General features: G+C 40.3%; 1 protein-coding gene across 1 annotated transcript; it reads right to left on the reverse strand.

Annotated features, from left to right (window-relative positions):
• Positions 1-639: 639 nt before the first annotated feature.
• On the reverse strand, positions 640-22,137 carry LOC124255683 (protein draper-like). The gene is made up of 9 exons (XM_046689574.1): positions 22,068-22,137; positions 16,083-16,277; positions 13,330-13,464; positions 12,478-12,615; positions 9,926-10,063; positions 7,435-7,572; positions 5,360-5,497; positions 1,897-2,034; positions 640-1,277 (listed from the first exon to the last, which is right to left on the reverse strand). The coding sequence occupies exons 1-9, from the start codon at positions 22,135-22,137 to the stop codon at positions 1,093-1,095; spliced, it is 1,275 nt and encodes a 424-aa protein (XP_046545530.1). The 3' UTR covers positions 640-1,092.
• Between the last annotated feature and the right edge of the window lie 615 nt (positions 22,138-22,752).

Here is a 22,752-nt window from a genome sequence, read left to right on the forward strand (position 1 = left end):
CGGGGTTTTATGTACTGCATCAAGCTGACACGTAGCACGCCGGGATACATACTAAAATACAACAACGTTAGAGCAAACTCGCGTATTCTTCCAGTTGAGTTGCGAAGTCGTGTAAGCCCGATAGGTTGCAAAGCTTTATATTTAGATAATATTGAGGGCTTGCCCAACAAATTTGGCAACAATCATGTGTAAGCCCGGGCTTTTTATTATAATGGTAGCTACGCCCCTGGAAGTGAAACGATTCCGCTTATTTCCATTCACTGAAGAATCAACACTTGAAGATCAGCTCAAAGATGCAATGGATGGACGTAACAGATACCATTACATTCTACATTAAATGGTTAAAAAATGGACCCAAAAACTCATCTACTCAGTCAATCGTTTCACATTTTATTTTTATTTGAACATTTGCATTTAAACATTTCGGTTGTATGCAATATACCGTATATGTATACACAAAACACATCACGTATTCGGCACCGAAGGGAGGTGTGGTAGCCTTGTGGTTAAAGCGTTCGCACGTCATGTCGGAGACTCGAGATCGATTCCCAACATGGGAACAATGCCGTGATCTGGCTTGAATGTTGCTTTTCGCTTCATAAAACCACAGTCACTCACTGTCAATGAAAGCGTCCCTCGCCCACATCTTGATAATTGTTTATCGAAAATAACACCCTCGTTCAGTGTTTTAATCAAAGTGATAAGTGATACCTCAGAGTCGGCTTCCTCACATATAAAGCTGTCAAGCCATTAGATAAATTCTGCTCGTCGCCACCTACGTCACTCACTCATTTCAGATACAGAGCAGCAGCAGTGATTACGGAATTCCAATGGCGCTGGGGCGGTGGGATAGCCTAGTGGTTAAAGCCTTCCCTCGTCACGCCGAAAACTCGGGCTCGATTTCCTACATGGGTACAACGTGTAAAGCCCATTTCTGGTGTCCCTCGCCGTGATATTGCTGGAAATTTGCTAAAAACGGCGTAAAACCATACTCACTCACTCCAAAGGCACTGATAAAATGACAGATGGTCTTCAATACAGTCTTTGTCTTGGTCAGTCTTTCCACTCAGCCTAAGGTCTCTGAGCCTGATGCTACCCAGCCTCAGGGGTCAGAAGGGCCTCGGTGTTTGTCCCAGGGCGTGGTATCTGCTTCTCGTCCCTCCTCCATTTGAAGACAAGGCAGGTGAAGAGGAGGCAGAGGTTACAGAAGACGATGGATGCCGACACGACCATCACCGGCATGACTGTAGCGCTGGGCAGGTCAAAGAACTCCTTTTCTACAGGACGAGCATAATGTGAAAGAAACGTATTCAAGTGAGATGCAAGGTAGATAAACGATCTCCAAAATATCGGTTTATACATGACGTAGTTTGTTCCACAGTCCCTTTACATAGATATACACAAAGAACCTAGTTAAGCACCCCCTGACATATCTCACGATTGAATGAGTTCCGACCGTAGCCCTTTGGAGCATATCTGGTACATGATTGGGCGTCGTGTGCAACAAAGGGATCCTCCTGTACAGAATATGGCCCACTTGGAAGCTGCTTTACACGAGGAATGGCGTAGACTGTCCCTTCAGAGGATCAGGAGGCTGACGGGGTATGAGAAGGAAAGTGCTGGCTGTCATACATGATGGATTCCAAAATTGAATTATTTTGTCAAAGGACCATGCGGGTCAGAAAAACTCATGTATTTTCCAACCTGGTCACCACGACTTTTGTGTACTTGTTGAAAACCCATCATCGCAAAAATACAGGGGTGCTTAATTAAGTTCTTTGTGTATACATATTTTTGCCCGAGTTTTTGCTTCGGGTCCCTTTTTATATCGCTTTCGCAAATGTTATCTTTTCCCAAGCAAAGTAAAAATGTGAGCATCTTTCATTATTGACCTACCTATATTACAATATGTTCCGGAGTATCCAACAAAACAACCTTCGTCACACAGACCTGTCGCGGGGTTACAAGCCTCGTTCCGATGACACAGCCCACATGTCTCGGAACAGTTGTCTCCCCATGTTCCGTCCAAGCATGCTGGAGAAGACCATTTATAACATAGTGGTACTCTCATACACTTGATCTTGATTACAATATATAACATAGTGGTACTCTCATACACTTGATCTTGATTACAATATATAACATAGTGGTACTCTCATACAGCTGATCTTGATTACAATATATAACATAGTGGTACTCTCATACAGTTGATCTTGATTACAATATATAACATAGTGGTACTCTCATACACTTGATCTTGATTACAATATATAACATAGTGGTACTCTCATACAGCTGATCTTGATTACAATTTATAACATAGTGGTACTCTCATACAGCTGATCTTGATCTTGATTACAATATTATAACATAGTGGTACTCTCATACAGTTGATCTTGATTACAATATATAACATAGTGGTACTCTCATACAGTTGATCTTGATTACAATATATAACATAGTGGTACTCTCATACAGTTGATCTTGATTACAATATATAACATAGTGGTACTCTCATACAGATTGATCTTGATTACAATATATAACATAGTGGTACTCTCATACAGTTGATCTTGATTACAATATATAACATAGTGGTACTCTCATACAGTTGATCTTGATTACAATATAACAGTATAACATAGTGGTACTCTCATACAGTTGATCTTGATTACAATATATAACATAGTGGTACTCTCATACAGTTGATCTTGATTACAATATATAACATAGTGGTACTCTCATACAGTTGATCCTGATTACAATATATAACAGAGTGGTACTCTCATACACTTGATCTTGATTACAATATATAACAGTGGTACTCTGTTACAGTTGATCTTGATTACAATATACCACATAGTGCTACTCTCATACAGCTGATCTTGATTACAATATACCACATAGTGGTACTCTCTTACAGTTGTTCTTGATTACAATATACCACATAGTGGTACTCTCATACAGCTGATCTTGATAACAATATACAACATAGTGGTAATATCCTACAGTTGATCTTGATTACAATTTTATAACAGTGGTACTCTGTTACAGCTGATCTTGATTACAATATATAACATAGTGGTACTCTCTTACAGTTGTTCTTGATTACAATATATAACATAGTGGTACTCTCTTACAGTTGTTCTTGATTACAATATATAACATAGTGGTAATCTCCTACAGTTGTTCTTGATTACAATATATAACATTGTGGTACTCTCATACAGCTGATCTTGAATACAATTTATAACATAGTGGTAATCTCCTACAGTTGATCTTGATTACAATTTAGTTGTAATCAACTTGTTTATATGTGGCGACTGTTTTATTTTATCATGTAATATATCATATAAAATAAAGAATGCTGCATAATGAATTAAGCATAATAACGAACTGTTGTTTCACGCTAAAATTCTATATTTGGTGAATCAGCCTCCTAGGGGTGTTCAAGCAGACAGTATATATAATCAGAGGGAAAAGTTACTGCGACATGGATTTTCTGTTGGGAATCATTTATTGGATTTGAGCCAGAGAAAACATTAAAATGGTCGAAGAAACACAACCAAGCACTTGTTGTTTGAACTGCACGAAATTTGCAATGGCCAGCTATGTTTACTTCAAAATCAAGATAGCACAATCCTTATCATTTTCATTTGTCACCTGAATCCCCCAACAACACTACAAGATGTCCAGCAAATCCACCCTCGAATAAGGAATGATTATCCCTTGGACTTTTATCGACGTCTACTCGAATTCGTTATCATTCTCTTATACACTATACCCACATGTTGGAGTAGACAGTCTATGGATTCGTTATTATTCTCATAAACACTATACCAACATGTTGGATTAGACAGTCTATAAATGTGTTATTATTCTCATAAACACTATACCAACATGCTGGAGTAGACGGTATATAAATGTATTATTATTCTCGTATACACTATACCAACATGCTGGAGTAGATGGTATATAAATGTATTATTATTCTCGTATACACTATACCAGCATGCTGGAGTGAGTATATACCTGTTCTTTTATTCTCATATACACTGTACCAACATATTGGAGTTGGTGGTATATGGATATGATATTGTTCTCATATACACTATACCAACACGTTGTAGTAGACGATATATAGATGTGATATTGTTCTCCTATATTCTATACCAACATGTTGGAGTAGACGATATATAGATGTGATATTGTTCTCATATCAACTATATCAACATGTTTGAGGGACGGTATATAGATGTGATATTGTTCTCGTATCAACTATACCAACATGTTTGAGGGGACGGTATATAGATGTGATATTGTTCTCATATCAACTATACCAACATGTTTGAGGGGACGGTATATAGATGTGATATTGTTCTCATATCAACTATACCAACATGTTGGAGTAGACGATATATAGATGTGATATTGTTCTCATATCAACTATACCAACATATTTGAGGGGACGGTATATAGATGTGATATTGTTCTCATATCAACTATACCAACATGTTTGAGGGGACGGTATATAGATGTGATATTGTTCTCATATCAACTATACCAACATGTTGGAGTAGACGATATATAGATGTGGTATTGTTCTTATATCAACTATACCAACATGTTGGAGTAGACGATATATAGATGTGATATTGTTCTCATATCAACTATACCAACATGTTTGAGGGGACGGTATATAGATGTGATATTGTTCCCATATCAACTATACCAACATGTTTGAGGGGACGATATATAGATGTGATATTGTTCTCATATCAACTATACCAACATGTTTGAGGGGACGGTATATAGATGTGATATTGTTCTCATATCAACTATACCAACATGTTTGAGGGGACGATATATAGATGTGATATTGTTCTCATATCAACTATACCAACATGTTTGAGGGGACGTTATATAATGTGTTATTATGATCGTATGTAGATGCGTTATTATTCTCATATAAACCTAACACATGTTGGATGAGGCGGCATATACACTATTCTCACATATTCCCTGAGCTTCTTAAGAATTATGGTGCTTCGGTTCCAGCATTCACCAGAGTGGTTCACCGGAGATAAATGTCAAAGATTTGTACCACTTTGTTTTGGGTGGCGGGGTAGCCTTGTGGTTAAAGCATTTGCTCCTCACACCGAAGACCCGGGTTCAATCCCAACGTGGGTACAATATGTGACGCCCATTTCTGGTGTCCCGCGCTGTAATATTGCTGTAATATTGCTAAAAGCAGCGTAAAACTAAACTTTCTCACTCACTCATTGCATCACTTGCGCTGTCACACTTGTTAAAGAAGACCATATTACATATTATACTTCCACGGACCAAGCATACTCACTGTGATCGCACTTGCCACCGTGCCATCCAGGTTCGCATCCAGAAGGGCATGTGCCGTTCGTCAGGTCGCACTGAACGGCGTCCGCACAATGTCCGCACTTGGAAACACAGTTGGCGCCATAGTAACTCTTGTCACAAGCTTCAAGAAAACGTTGAGTATTAAAGTACGAACTGAGAATGTATGGATGTCAATTTCTGTAATATGAGGAACACGACGTCTTAAAATGTATTCTTAGTCCTTCATCACATGATGAAGTAGTCTTGCACAAGTCTCTAGGTAATAATTTATAGTTTAAATGTGATTATCCAGTAACGCATTTTCAAAATTCCTCCTAGGCTTCTAGGCTTATTTCTGCCATAGCTTATAAGATATACTGAATACGTAATGGTTTAAAATAAATGGATGTCGACGAACACGTTTCGGAGTATATTCTTACTCATTCATCAGGTGACTGAAAAAGTAGGCAGCAGATAGTATATAAGTACATAAGAAAAAAAGTTGACATCCATAAATTCACACCTCATGTGTATAACTTCTAAATAGCGTTAATAAAGTAGCATTGAAGTGTACGTGAAGCCAACAACAGGTGCTCGCATTACACGCTTAAATATCATGTTTGTTTGTTGTGTTACGGCGATCTCGGCAATATTCCAGCTATATCTCTGTAAGTAATCGAGTCCAGACAATCCAGTGATTGACATCATGAGCATCGATCTAACCAACTTTGATACGATGACATTAATCAACCAACCCTACGAGTCTGACCACCTGACGCCGTGAGTCGTGTCGTATTACAAGTACGGGTTGCTGAAGATCAGTTCTAACTCTCATCTTCAAGAGTCAAAGACATCATCTATATACTAGTATTACATACCTATTTAATCGTACAGCTTAGACGAATGGAGGTTATTTTGTGACAGATGTTATTCTACTTTGTTTATTTCGTGATCAGAAACTGAATGATGACGTCAAACGGAGAATAAAACGTCTCTTGCGCGGAGTGATACCAAGGTCACGGTAACCTGTATGCGCAGTTTCACTAGAGACGTTTAGAGTATCTGCGTCATACTAGTGCATTTCGACTATGCATTGAACTCGATGATAGCATGGTTGGAGAGAAACAACTGTTGTTTCTTTAATACTTTGACATATTTTCGTTCAATACGTAAGGTCCACAGGCACAAGCATGACGTTCTATATATGTATACCGTCAACACGATGTAATTAAAGGTGTATATCAATGAACATGAGTAAACCAAGTGACGTATTGCACACTTAGAGATATCATGCATATCACGACGTGAACATAGGCGCGTATTCGCGTACGAGTACAGTAATATAGTGTGATTTCAGAAGAATATCTTATGTTAGTAATTACAGAACACTTTCTTTGTGTTTGCATTATATTACTGTCCACTATCGCCTTATGGCCGATTTAATTATGTAATTATATATTGTATTATTGACAGCAGTCATGATTACAGTATACATAACCTGGTAACACTGTGGCTGAACCTTTACCGTATTATTTTACGGTAGTTGTTGTTACCGTCTTCCGTAACATTTACGGTATAAATACTGGCAGCACGGCTGCCGAACTTTTACCGTAAAAAACTACGGTAAGGTTTTACATTGTACGGTGTGAACAAACAAGTATATCAGTACACTTGAGGCCATAGTGTTGGTCCTCATTACATGCTAATAAGTGCAAAGACAACGACACTAGGAATTTAGGAAAGCAGTAGATTCCGGTTACAGCGATAATGAGGTGTAACCAAGCCTCTCTGTTACAGTCGTAATTCAGATGATAGCTCTGTTTCGTTCACAGGGGTTCGAATGGTGTGTTTTATGTAATGAGTGTAACGGGAGAATTTTCTAAAAAATCCATTTCTTCACCGATTTCGTTCACATTTGGAATATACGTTACTCATAACATATAAAAACATTATACGGTTGCAAAAATCTAGATTTTTATTTTAAATAATTATTGTCCAAACAGTGATTCGAACCCTGTATTTTCGTGTATAAATTGATTGATTTGTGGAGGGAATAGTGCTGAGATATCGTGAACTCACATTGATGACATGTGGCACCAGACCAGCCCTGCAGACAGCCTGTAGTGCCACAGCTTCCGTTGTGTCGGTCACAAGGAGGGTGAAGACACTTCCCACACGTCTGGTTGCAGTCAGGCCCGTACCGACCAGGCATGCATTCTGTAGTGAAGCAGAGTAGATGCTGCGGAATGTGACGGAGACGCTTTCGTTACCGAGTACCCCATCCCAAGAAACAACCGATCCCACTTCCCCTAAGACTCATCTACTCAACACCCCTGTAGATTTATATGCTGTGCAGTACACTCCAATCATCACTACAGACTCACCTACTGTACAGGACACAGTACCACCACCACCACAGACCCACCTACTGGACAGAACACCCCTCGATCAAAGACTCACCTGCTATACAGAACACCCCTCCACCAAACACTCACCAACTGTACAGAACACAGCACCACCACCACCACAGACTCACCTGCTATACAGAACACCCCTCCACCAAACACTCACCAACTGTACAGAACACAGCACCACCACCACCACAGACTCACCTGCTATACAGAACACCCCTCCACCAAACACTCACCAACTGTACAGAACACAGCACCACCACCACCACAGACTCACCTACTATACAGAACACCCCTCCACCAAAGACTCACCTGCTATACAGAACACCCCTCCACCAAAGACTCACCTGCTATACAGAACACCCCTCCACCAAAGACTCACCTGCTATACAGAACACCCCTCGACCACAGACCCACCTACTGTACAGAACACAGCACCACCACCACCACAGACTCACCTGCTATACAGAACACAGCACCACCACCACCACAGACTCACCTACTATACAGAACTCCCCTCCACCAAAGACTCACCAACTATACAGAACACCCCTCCACCACAGACTCACCAACTGTACAGAACACCCCTCCACCAAAGACTCACCTACTATACAGAACACCCCTCCACCAAAGACTCACCAACTGTACAGAACACCCCTCCACCAAAGACTCACCTACTGGACAGAACACAGCACCACCACCACCACAGACTCACCAACTGTACAGAACACAGCACCACCACCACCACAGACTCACCTGCTATACAGAACACCCCTCCACCAAAGACTCACCTGCTGTACAGAACACAGCACCACCACCACCACAGACTCACCTGCTATACAGAACACCCCTCCACCAAACACTCACCAACTGTACAGAACACCCCTCCACCAAAGACTCACCTACTGGACAGAACACAGCACCACCACCACCACAGACTCACCTGCTATACAGAACACCCCTCCACCACAGACTCACCAACTGTACAGAACACCCCTCCACCAAAGACTCACCTACTATACAGAACACCCCTCCACCAAAGACTCACCAACTGTACAGAACACCCCTCCACCAAAGACTCACCTACTATACAGAACACCCCTCCACCAAACACTCACCAACTGTACAGAACACCCCTCCACCAAAGACTCACCTACTGGACAGAACACCCCTCCACCAAAGACACCAAAGACTCACCTGCTATACAGAACACCCCTCCACCACAGACTCACCAACTGTACAGAACACCCCTCCACCAAAGACTCACCTACTATACAGAAAACCCCTCCACCACAGACTCACCTACTATACAGAACACAGCACCACCACCACCACAGACTCACCAACTATACAGAACACCCCTCCACCAAAGACTCACCTACTATACAGAACACAGCACCACCACCACCACAGACTCACCAACTATACAGAAAACCCCTCCACCACAGACTCACCTACTATACAGAACACAGCACCACCACCACCACAGACTCACCAACTATACTGAACACCCCTCCGGCACAGACTCACCAACTATACAGAACACCCCTCCACCAAAGACTCACCTACTATACAGAACACCCCTCCACCACAGACTAACCAACTATACAGAACACCCCTCCACCAAAGACTCACCTACTGCACAGAACACCCCTCCACCACAGACTCACCAACTATACAGAACACCCCTCCACCAAAGACTTACCTACTGGACAGAACACCCCTCCACCAAAGACTCACCAACTTGACAGAACACCCCTCCACCACAGACTCACCAACTATACAGAACACCCCTCCACCAAACACTCACCAACTGTACAGAACACCCCTCCACCAAAGACTTACCTACTGGACAGAACACCCCTCCACCAAAGACTCACCAACTTGACAGAACACCCCTCCACCACAGACTCACCAACTATACAGAACACCCTCCACCAAACACTCACCAACTATACAGAACACCCCTCCACCAAAGACTTACCTACTGGACAGAACACCCCTCCACCAAAGACTGACCAACTTGACAGAACACCCCTCCACCACAGACTCACCAACTATACAGAACACCCCTCCACCAAAGACTCACCTACTGGACAGAACACCCCTCGACCACAGACTCACCTTCTATACAGAACACCCCTCGACCACAGACTCACCAACTGTACAGAACACGCCCTCCCAGCCAGGTTCGCATCCAGCTACACATCGCCCATGTTGACTGTCACAGCCTGTATTTGAAACACAGTGACTGCAGTTGAGGGCACAGTTTTCCCCGTATTCCCCGAAGTCGCATGCTGAAAGGCAGGCAGGCAAGACAGACACAGTTACGAAGAATAAACACGCTGTAAAAAATACTCACGGCGCCTCATTTCAAAGGAAGATATGATAACATCAAGTTCAAGATGTTAAGGGTATAGCTGGTTATCTAGTTATCCAATATTAGATATTTGTTATCTTTCTGTGACTTTCTTGCATGTGGCTATACTAGGGAAGCGTATTTGTGCCACCGTCTAAAAACATTTTATCACCTTAGCAGAAGATGCTTTCGTATAATTAGAATTGTGCGTATCGTTATCTGTTGTCTTGTCTTGCATAGTGTCTTGCGTTGTATATACTCGGCGTCATTAATGAATGGTCAAGCTATTGGCAAACTATTTCTTAAACTTGTGAAATCGGGCAGCACTGGGTAGTTTATTTTTAGTCGGCCTCATTTCAAATTGTCACTCTATGAGCGATAAATTGCACAACATACATTCATTCAAAATAATCGACACATGTAAATGAAAGAGTAGCTTTACTGATCGTTCTGACAGCTGTTTTGTTAATGAAAAACATTTATTTATTTAGCTTTAAATCAGAGCAAATGTCACAACTCATAAGGTGTATATTGATTAGTTCAGTGGAATGTCTATCTGCTTGGGTATACTAAAAGTGGAGCACCAGTGGGCTGCAGTTTGAGACCATCGGTGTACATGTATTAGGGAGCGTTGCTGTGGGCACAACTGTTCGCCTCTGTACAAGAAGATGAAAAGAAGGCGATGCAGACAGAAGGCATCTTCAGTTGCTGGGAGTTTCTGCCCCCGAATATTCGTCTTGCCTGTCTCTTCACACCAAAGTGCAGTCAGTGAAGCTTCCCATATAGGGATCCCACACACTTAATGGCTGCTTTGGCTATTCTCGTGGGGGAAATCATACTTGACAACCTAACAGAGTAAGGTTGAAACTAAGCAGCCTTCTGCATCATTAGTTGTGAGACAGTGTGATTTCAATGTCAAGAAAACGGAGCTGACAGTGCCACGTTCAGACAGACATAAAACTGGTAGTAGCATCTACTGTTGAGCCATACTGAGCAGCCCATACATCGTTTATGTGCACAGGGATGTAGCCTGTCAGTTGGGTGTGGTTCCTGTCAGGAAGACGACTTCCTATACTTTGATTGCTGGCCCATCGTGTACCCACAGGACATAGACATAAGCACCATCTTCCGTTGCAGATACTGAAGTGTGTATTGTTCTTGTATCTGTTTCTTCCGGGTTAGAAAATATTTTCTGAATACCATGTGCTCTGCACCGCCTGCAGCACACATCCCAGTTTCAAGCCAGCAACTCCTGAACTGGGTGCCGTTGTACAAAACAACCTTAGCGCTAAGGCTACCTTAAGTCTATGTTAAAGGTACGGGAGTTATGGTCACCTTAGCGCTAAGATCGTTTTGTACAACGGCACCCAGGACGACATCTATTGGTGTCTCTCGCCTTCAACTACTTGTAAGTCATCTCGTCTGGACCAAGGTATTTCATAGGCATTGTGAGCGGTCCGATATGAAAGAACATGGGGACGTATTTTGACCAAGGGAAATGATGGCTTCCTTTGTTCTCTTCCGTGTAGTGTACAGAGTAAATGGTTAGTTGTGCCATGAGGATAGAGTTGAATGATACTGTTAAACTGCTGGTCAGCTGTCTGAACCGGCATCCCAACACAACATAGAACCCAACACAGGAAGTGTGTATTCTGTTGCTTGCTTGCTATAAAGGCAACGTCTAGCTATGCTGAAGATCAGGGCCTAGATTTTCGAAGCTCTCTTTGCGCTAAGATAGTCAAAGTTAATGTTAATGTATGGCACTTACGACTATCTTAGCTCCCAGTTCAATATATATTAAAAGGGCAATGATGTTTCTTCAACTTGATATTTCCGACCGGAACATTACATTATTTGGTGTGTTTTTTACATTATGGATACTTTGTCCTCCTTCATTTTCTCAGTAGCAGATGACAGGAAGTTGTCTGATTATAGCTACTTGCATAACAACAATTATCAATATGGTGATTAATTAAAATCACAATAAACAATGATCAATTAATCCTAACTGCACTTCCAAACTCACAGGAAATATTCACATATACCTCCGCTTGATGGGATAATCATGACTATGTTAAATAGATTGTGGATACAAATCCATCCCGATAATTTCGTGTGGGAACACACATAAAAGTGTAACCTGCTAAGTGAGTAGGGTTAGCAAAATAGCTTTTTCTTAAAACGCCATCAAAACGCCATCGTAACAGTAGTAGTAGATCATCAATTCTGACCACATCAGAAAATGTGGTTATGCTGGTTTGGGGATCTCAAAACCTAAACTACTTATAAGGCTTATGTTGCTCCACTGTAAGGGGGAAACCAACAGCGTAGTACTACTTTGGAGAGACTTACAACGATCACATTTAGGACCTTTCCATCTTGATGCGCATCCTTTCACGCATGTTCCGTTTGTTGGAAAACACGAAGTTCCTTCTAGACAATGACCACAAGTTTCACTGCAGTTTTCGCCATAAGTATCGATGGGACACTCTGGAATATGAACATACGAAAAACATTGCATCCAAAAGAATCAATACCATACCATTAGAAAAACAAACATAGTACAGTCATATAACATTATCTTACGACTGCGCTGTATGTCAACATCCGTCTAACACTACTCGATTTGCTGTCCCTCAGCAAAACAGAAGCCTTGAGTTCGCAACAGAAATTCGTCATGATTGTGTTAGTTTTACAGCCCCACAGTCATCCTTGCGTGAACAACGTGGTACATGACAAGTCACATCAAGGATTTTAGCTGATGTGACCCTGTCCAAATTATTGTGATTGTTTCTGTGATAGTTATTGTTCTATGTAAAGTATTTTCATGCTTAAACACATTTTTCTGTGATCACTCTGTTCTAACGTCAGGTGAATATAGTTATCCCCAGAAGAGTATTTTTCGTAAAAGGTGTGGTAAAATATTAGGTGTACAACCTGGGCTTGTTGACACTGATTATCGTTGAAGTTGCTCAAATGTCAATCACTGGATTGTGTGGTCCAGACTCGAACAATCGCAGGCCACTTCGATTATACACAAAGAACTAAGAACTAAGAAGTTAAGCATCCCCTGACATATCTCACGATTGATTGAGCCCCGATCTCCCTTTGGAGCATATCTTGGACATGATTGGTCGTCGTGTGCAACAAAGGGATCCTCCTGTACAGAGTGACATCAAGCAACAACTAAACAAAGAGACTTACTGGCGTGACAAGTCGGTCCGGTCCACCCGGTTCCGCAGCCGTTACGACATTCCCCTGTGCTTGTGTCACATGCCTCTCCACCACGACACCGACCACAACGATGAACACAGTTCCTTCCGTACGTTCCATTGCAGGCTGGAACATGACAAACTACATGTGCAAAGATTTCATATATCTTTTTTCAATCAGCATTGTATTTATTGTCATCGATACCATTTTCTTTGTCTTTAGCCGGGGGTGCAATTTGCGGCAATTCTCTCTGCGGAGTAGCGCTCTTTGGGTATGCAAACGCCATTGACTTCATACTGACTCACCATTACATATAAACTTTCAAAGCGGAGTCACAAACCAAATGATTGTCAGCTAGCAAAATGTATATAGATCATCTAAATAAATCTATAAGCCACATTATCACATATGTGTATGGAGTGTATAGATTGTATTCTGCATGAAATGGAGGAAATAAAGGACGTCTCTCAACATATAGGCATGGGATAATCAATCATTTAACACCCGGGTTTATTCGCCGCCATGATGTTGCTGGATTGTTGCTGGGGCATGGAACCAAACTCAATGACTAAATGTCATAAGGGACCGTTCATTATTTATGGCAAGGGGGGGTGATGATGATTATTATTCAGAAGCATGTACAATGTGAATGACCCTCCCCATTGCATATCATGTACAAAATCAATGACCCCCCTCTCCCTTCCCATATTTTGTAAGCATAATGTTGTAGTATTTTTATGTACAAAATTGCTGAACCCCCCTAGTACATGTGTACAATATTGCTGCCCCCACCCATTCCTTCCTGATGAACAAAATATAAAAACAGAGAACAAAATGGATGAAACACCCTCCTTAAAATCATCATAACCCCACATGAACAATGGTACAACGACCTAATCCATAAATTATGAACGGTCCCTAAAATGGTTTGTGTCCTTAACCGTGACGTTACTGGAATATTGCTGAAAAGCGGCGTAAAACCCTATTCACTGGTTCTTCATACTCTCACTCACTTTTGCCCCACATCAAAATGAAGTCTGACAACTAATAATGACATCCAAGTCATGGCTCTCGATCCAATGACCCTAAAGATTTCCTAAAGTCTGTCATCAAATTGTCACTCATGTATAAATCAATCTTTGCGATGTACCACCATTGTTAAAAGCCTTGTCCCTTTGCTAGACAACTCGACCTGAAGTGATGAAGAACTAGTCAAACTTCCGGCATAACCTAATCGCGATGTGCAAAGACTTTATGATCACATGACCCTCAACAGATGTCCGAGGTGATGTCAGATAAACAAGGCCATAGCACTTGCTTTGAGGGTTCAAAACGACATTCGTAGCAATGCCTGCCATTCTTGTGTTATTAGATCTTTCCTCCGCTTTTGATACCATCGACCACAGAGTGCTTCACATTGAAAAGAGACTTGGTATCACCGACAAAGCTATATCTTGGATTGAGTCCTATATCTCTGGACGGCACCAATCCGTTCACATTGATGGCACAACATCAAAGAAAGAAGAACTGCATTCGAGTTCCACAGGATCAGTCCTTGGTCCGATCCTGTTCACAATGTACACTTCACCACTTGGGGATGTCATTCGAAAACATAATCTGCAATTCCATCTGTATGCAGATGACACCCAATTGTACATATCTTTTAGACCACAAAGTAAACCATCAGTTGAATTCTCCTTTGCTGAGGTGGTTTCTGATATCCGGAATGGATGGCTATCAACTGAATTAATGATGACATTCCACTATTAAGCATCTTCAGTCACCACAGACATGCATTAAGACATCTCTCACTGCCGGCTTTCAAAATTTGATAAGAAGCGACGATACATATCTCCATAACCAGTAAACTATCAAAGACAAGGTCGGCGGTATGGTGTCCCACCATAATCATACCGCATAGGATAAAAGATGGTGTTTGTTGTTTCCTTCCAGAGGTTCGTCATTAAGGATACAAACACGGGCTGGTCGGCTCGGACTGTGTCCTACATGCGCCTCTGTTAAGCTAGACACATCCGTGTCCCGTATTACACAATGAGTAAAAAGTATGTGAGTTTAGTTGTTTCCCGCGTCATTAAGGATACAAACATATGCTGGTTCTGATCAGAATGTGTAGGTTCTATATTTTAGCTACAATATAAGTAATTCCCAGCACACACAACATGTGACAACTAACAAAGTGAGTTAAAGAGTTTGATTTAGAAATTTAAACTAGAAATTACGAATGGTGTTTACTGGAAAATAATACTCTTAATTATTGGGGATGAAAAAGCTGCCGACCATAAGGACCCATAGAAAACAAAAGCTCAGCTATTCCAGCAATGTGGCGGCAGTCTGTAAATAATCGAGTCTGGGCCGGACCATCCAGTGATCAACAGCATGAGCATCGATCTACGCAATTGGGGTACGATGACATGTGTCAACCAAGTCAGCGAGCCTGATCCCGTTAGTCGCCTCTTACGACAAGCATAGGTTACAGAAGACCTTCACGTTTCTACTACATAATGAATTCTTCATGCCTAACTTGATTACTAATTATAGACTCACATACAGAAGAAACCAAGCTGAACTTTCCGGATGTCCCAAAACTAACTTAATGAAGACTTCAAGTCTGATATACAGAATATTCCAAGTATGCTTACCGAATACCACAAGAGTAAATTAATGAATACTTCAAGCACATTTAATGAATACTTGACCTACTGAATGCTTCACGACAAACTTACTGAATACCTCCACCTCACATACTGTAATGGGCTTATGGAGGTTCATGATGCCCACATATCGGCCGGCAACAGGTTTGTCACATGTGAAAGACGTCCCGTTACCGTCGTAGCGCAGCGTCGTGCACGGCACTGACCAGAAGAGACTGTCCTCGAAGTCGCTCACGTACACCCCCCATGTCCGGATGGACACGTTGCCTACAAGATATAACACCTCAGATATTCTAGGATGTAACGGTGAAATGATAAAATGGAGAAGACAAACGTTGATGATGGTGACGATGACGGTGACGATAACGACAACAACGATAAGTGCTATTTGATTTAGATACACAACGACTCGGTCCTGTTTATGGCCATCCTTGATAAACCAGTGCATTGTATATGCATTTTGTTATCAAAAACACATGTTACCAATTCGGCAGTACAGCATCGATTCTAGTCTGGGTCACATGTCACGGTGCTGAAATACTGTGCTCCTCAGACATAAACTGAAGTTTTCAAGAATTTTACCTGGGTCGCATATAAAAATATGTTGCCGATTACACTGGAAACTCTAGGTTCATAATTTATGAAAAGATCACGCCACCACAATTATATATATGTTCTCCTGCATGACATTAAAAACCTTTTAGTCGTTCAAAACCAAAAAAAAACTACCATGTCGTCACTTTAAATCGTTTTCTAAAATGTTATGTAAAAGGTTTGGAGTAAAAATATCAGATATAGTTCATCAGAACCGAAAACAATCATTCGATTGAATATCAGAATCCGTCAAATGAAGTCTTTATATCTTCAAACATATTAAATTCAAATTTGAATATATTTTTCTTATTTCCAGTACATGGATACCCGCTCTTATCCTCATGCTGTGAACTGTCTGTTTTACTTGAAGATCTAACATCCATCTTCCTGTCCTGTTGGGGCGTGACGTGATACACGTAGTGACGTCACCGTCTGTAGTCACGCCCCTTTCTGCCATCTTTCCCGATACAGAAGCAGACATGTTGAACACTATGTTCCCTGTTCAACAAAGCAAAGACTAAATGTCATTGAAATTGGAAATGAAATCGTAAAAAGAATAAGTGAAAATTATTATCATTTCTAATAATAAAAGAAAACAATCAGGTGTGATTTAGAATTTATTTTCCTTTTTAACGAAATGTTCAGTCATTGACGCAGCCAGAATTTATTTTCAAACTGAAGGACTATTTACCAGTAATGAGTATAAATATCAGAAACCTGTCTTTGATTTCATTTGGATAAATCACTGTTGGATGTGACAAGAAGAGCCTTTTAACACAAGTTTACGTCTGGTCTGTTTACACGGCAACCTCACAGACAGTTTCTATAAGCTCTAAGACTTACTTCTTTGACAAGCTTCTCCTGACCACCCTTCCGCGCACCCGGAAGAACATTGTCCTGTGACGTCATCACAGTTTGCGTTCTTCACACAATGGCACTGATAAATACAATTGTGTCCAAAATGGCCATTTGCACACCTTCCTGAAATATTTAAGAATAGACAGCTTGTCAACTCACATACAAATTTAATATCTGTGTTTGCCCTTAACCCTGAAAAATTGCAGGTCCAAAGGACTCAGAACCATAACAAGTTGTCGGTCCCGATCAGAATGGGTAGGCCCTATATTTTAGCTACAATATCAGTAATTCCAAGCAAACAAACGCTGTGACTACTAACAAAGTGAGTTAAAGAGTTTAATTCAGAAATTTAAACTAGAAATTACTGAATGATATTTTCTGGAAAATAATACTATTAATTATTGGGGATGAAAGAGCTATGGACCATAAGGACCTGCAGAAAACAAAAGCTGTGGGTCCGAGTGGTTTTCAGTTGGCATAGTGTGTTATCAAGAACGATTCTACACATAGGGCATACTGTGTTATTTAGAACGATTCTACACATGGGGCATACTGTGTTATTAAGAACGATTCTACACAAGGGGCATACTGTGTTATTTAGTACGATTCTACGGATAGGGCATAGTGTGTTATTAAGAAAGATTCTACATATAGGGCATAGTGTGTTATTAAGTACGATTCTACATACAGAACATGGTTCTCTAGCGTTGTAATTATGTGTGGAACTTAATATGAGTCGGTTTGGCGTACGAACACTATAACCGCTGAGATATTCCGCTATTCTTGTAACGTTACCTGACCTACAATATGATCTCAAAGCTCAACATTGGCGCTAAGTATAGGTTTCCTGCAGTCTTAGTTTACTTAGACTGAGGTTTCCTGCAGGTTCCCTCCAAAATGCGGTTTTAACGAGGAGATTTGTCTTGGATTATACGTGAACTGATTGTTGATAAACACAATGAGTATTGAACACTCCCAAGGCAAGCTCAACATTTGTAAGCAAATATATTCCTCTATGTGTTATGGAGAGTTTATCACGAATCTGTGCGTTATTGAATATACAGGAATGGGTCTGATCGCGCTGTCATTTTTGAAAAATACTTCATTAATATGACCATGTGTGACGTCAACCAGTATGCCCTGAGGCACACAGGGATTGACCTTCCGCAGGGAAACCAGCGATCAACTGTTGACAAACAGTGTGGCTGTCCTCCCTGGGGAAATCTTGGTCTTTCAGGGAAATCAGCAATGACTCGACGTTCTAGTCAGTTAATTAATGTGTTAGTAGCTACACCCGCGGCGCTAGTGAGGTATTCGGGGTAGCCTAATGGTTAAAGCGTCCGCTCATCACGCTGAAGACAAGGGTTCGATTCCCCACATGGGTACAATGTGTGAAGCCCATTTCTGGTGTCCCCCGCTGTGATATTGCTAGAATATTGCTAAAGCGATGTAAAACCATACTCACTCAGTCAGTTATGGGTTGGTAATAGTTTGATATGTGGAGTTTATCAGTGGTATGTTCAAGGGAGGTGCGGGTTTCGTTCTTGCCATTAGTATTTGTTCATCATATTGTTATTGAAGTGAGAACTTCTTTTGCATACGTAATTCTTAACGTACTCCCATTCTATTACTACTTTCTCAATGTTTGACAGAATGATCATTTCATGTTTGACTCATTCGCTGCTCACCGATAAAAAAGCGGGTAGAATTTGGAAGTGAATCTGAAGAAGCTGCTTCACATGTTCTGTGAAAGTCATATCTCTGGTAACTCTCCTTACGGAGGGGCGGTGAGATAGCTCAGTGGTTAAACCGTTCGATTAACACCGAAGTTCGATTCCCCACATGGGTACAATGTGTGAAGCCCATTTCTGGTGTCCCCAGACGTGATTTTGCTGGATTACCTAACCACCTGAGCCCCGTTTCACAAAGCTCTCGTAAGCCTAAGATCTCTTAACTTTTCCCGTAGCATTCGTACCTCCTTTACTGTAACAATGACTTACGATTGTCGTAGCGCTACGAGAGTTTTGTGAGCGTCTTTCTGTTATGGAATAGCAGACTACGGATCTGTGCTGCAATAGTTTCATATAGCCTATACATTGATGCCAGGGCCCCGTTCCTCAAAGCGATCGTAGCGTTAAAATGATCGTAACTCCCATATATTAAGATAGACTTATGACTGTCGTAGAGCTAAGATCGCTTTGGGGAACGGGGCCCTGGCATCAATGTATAGGCTATATGAAACTATTGCAGCACAGATCCGTAGTCTGCTATTCCATAACAGAAAGAGGCTTACATTCTTTACTTAAAAGGTATCAGATAAACTGAATAGATCATTTAGAATACGAATGAAAAAAAAAAAGATAAATGGTCTATGTGAATAAAATATCATTATAACTGGATAAATACAATGTTCAGGGAACTTTACTTTCGTGCGGCAATCTTTTACTAAATTATCAGCAATATCTCCAAGATCAGTACAACCTGACCACAGAGCATTACTCAGAGTGGACACTCTGCCAGGTGGGAGTGTACAATACGTGTACGTGCAATACGTATACGTACAATACGTGTATGAGTATTCTTGTTTGCGGCTGTTGCTATAGTTACCATCATTATCGTTTGCTAACTTTGAAACAATTAATAATTTAGTGATGTCCCATTCGAAATACTAATCACGTGTTCTATTTTGAGAGCAACAAACAATAAGATACAGGGGTATGAATACATATTCAGTGTATACATCTTTAGTTCAATGGAAATTAGGGGAAATGAATACATGTTCAATGTGTGCATCTTTTGTTAAATGGAGATTGTAGGATGTGAATACATATTCAATGTGTGCATGTTTAGTTAAATGGAGAATGAGGAAGTGAATACATATTCAATGTGTGCAGCATTAGTTAAATGGAGATTGTAGGATATGAATACATATTCAATGTGTGCAGCATTAGATAAATGGGGATTGAAGGATATGAATACATATTCAGTGTGAGCATCTTTAGATAAATGGGGATTGAAGGTTGTGAATACATATTCAGTGTGAGCATCTTTAGTTAAATGGAGATTGTAGGATATAAATACATATTCAATCTGTGCATCTTTAGTTACATGGAGATTGTAAGATGTGAATACATATTCAGTGTGTGCATCTTGAGTTAAATGGAGATTGTAGGGTATGAATACATCTTCAATGTGTGCATCTTTAGTTCAATGGAGATTGGAGGATATGAATACATATTCAATGTGTGCATGTTTAGTTAAATGGAGAATGAGGAAGTGAATACTTATTCAATGTGTGCATCTTTAGTTAAATGGAGATTGTAGGATATGAATACATATTCAATGTGTGCATCTTTAGTTAAATGGAGATTGTAGGATATGAATACATATTCAATGTGTGCATGTTTAGTTAAATGGAGATTGTAGGAATGATGAATACATATTCAATGTGTGCATCTTTAGTTAAATGGAGATTGTAGGATATGAATACATATTCAATGTGTGCACCTTTAGTTAAATGGAGATTGTAGGATATGAATACATATTCAATGTGTGCAGCATTAGTTAAATGGAGATTGTAGGATATGAATACATATTCAATGTGTGCATGTTTAGTTAAATGGAGATTGTAGTGTGTGAATACATATTCAATGTGTGCAGCATTAGTTAAATGGAGATTGTAGGATATGAATACATATTCAATGTGTGCAGCATTAGTTAAATGGAGATTGTAGGATGTGAATACATATTCAATGTGTGCATCATTAGTTAAATGGAGATTGTAGGATATGAATACATATTCAATGTGTGCAGCATTAGTTAAATGGAGAATGAGAGATGTGAATACATATTCAATGTGTGCAGCATTAGTTAAATGGAGAATGAGAAAGTGAATACATATTCAATGTGTGCATCATTAGATAAATGGAAATTGCAGGATCTGAATACATATTCAATGGGTGCATGTTTAGTTAAATGGAGAATGAGAAAGTGAATACTTATTCAATGTGTGCATCTTTAGTTAAATGGAGATTGTAGGATATGAATACATATTCAATGTGTGCAGCATTAGTTAATTGGAGACTGTAGGAAGTGAATACATATTCAATGTGTGCAGCATTAGATAAATGGAGATTGTAGGATATGAATACATATTCAATGTGTGCATCTTTAGTAAATTGGAGATTGAGGAAGTGAATACATATTCAATGTGTGCAGCTTTAGATTAAATGGAGATTGTAGGATATGAATACATATTCAGTATGTGCAGCATTAGGTAAAGGGATTTTGTAGGATATCAATACCTACTCAATGTGTGCATCATTATTTAAATGGGGATTGAGGATATGAATACATGTTTAGTTAAATGTAGATTGCAGAATATGAATGCATATTCAATGTGTACATGTTTAGTTAATTGTACATTGAGGGAAGTGAATACATATTGAGTGTGTACATCATTAGTCCAATAGAACTTCAATGTATTCAGAGTCTACATCATTATATCAATGGAATTTGAGGGACATGAACACATAGATAGATTCAGAGATATGAGTAACTAATAAGAGATTAAGTGATATGAACAGTATACAATAGTGTACTTACTTTCCTCCAGAGTGGCCTTCCATACCATGCAGCACAGCAGGGCAATATACAAGTACACGGTACAGCCCATCACGACACAGTAGCCTCTCTCACGCCATCACTATCTGTACAACATCCAAAATAAATATAGAAGCCATATGTTTGTCTGTCTGTCTGTCTGTCTACTCGTGTCTGTACCAGACAATCCAGTGATTGACATCATGAGCTTCGAACTGCGCAATTGGGATACGATGATATGTGTCAACCAAATCAGCGAGCCTGAAGCCCCGACCCCGTTAGTCGCCCCTTATTACAAGCATGTGTTCATGACTAACCCTGATCTTCACGGGTATGTGCGTATAACGTATTAGTAACAATCTTTAAAAAGAAGAAATTAGGGTTTTCCTTCACACAGTGACGGAGTCTGCAAGATTGTTCACAACGCCTGTACGTGAAATATCACACTGTGATAGAGTCTGCAAGATCGTTCATGAAGCGCTCTGTGACGGTGTCTTAAGCATATAACTTAAAACTCTCATCTAAAAAGTGAGAGTAGGTGAGTATGGCTTTAGGCTGCTTTTAGCAATATTCCAACAATAATATCACGGCGAGTAAACCAGAACAATAGATGGGAATTTGACACCATGTGTATAAATATAGACCAACGTATAGTCTGTGAACTACCCATGTACATTCTCTTAAAATA

This window comes from Haliotis rubra, unplaced genomic scaffold (genome assembly GCF_003918875.1).
Source record: "Haliotis rubra isolate DU_JTF1 unplaced genomic scaffold, ASM391887v1 Scf606, whole genome shotgun sequence".
Lineage (NCBI taxonomy): Eukaryota > Metazoa > Mollusca > Gastropoda > Lepetellida > Haliotidae > Haliotis > Haliotis rubra.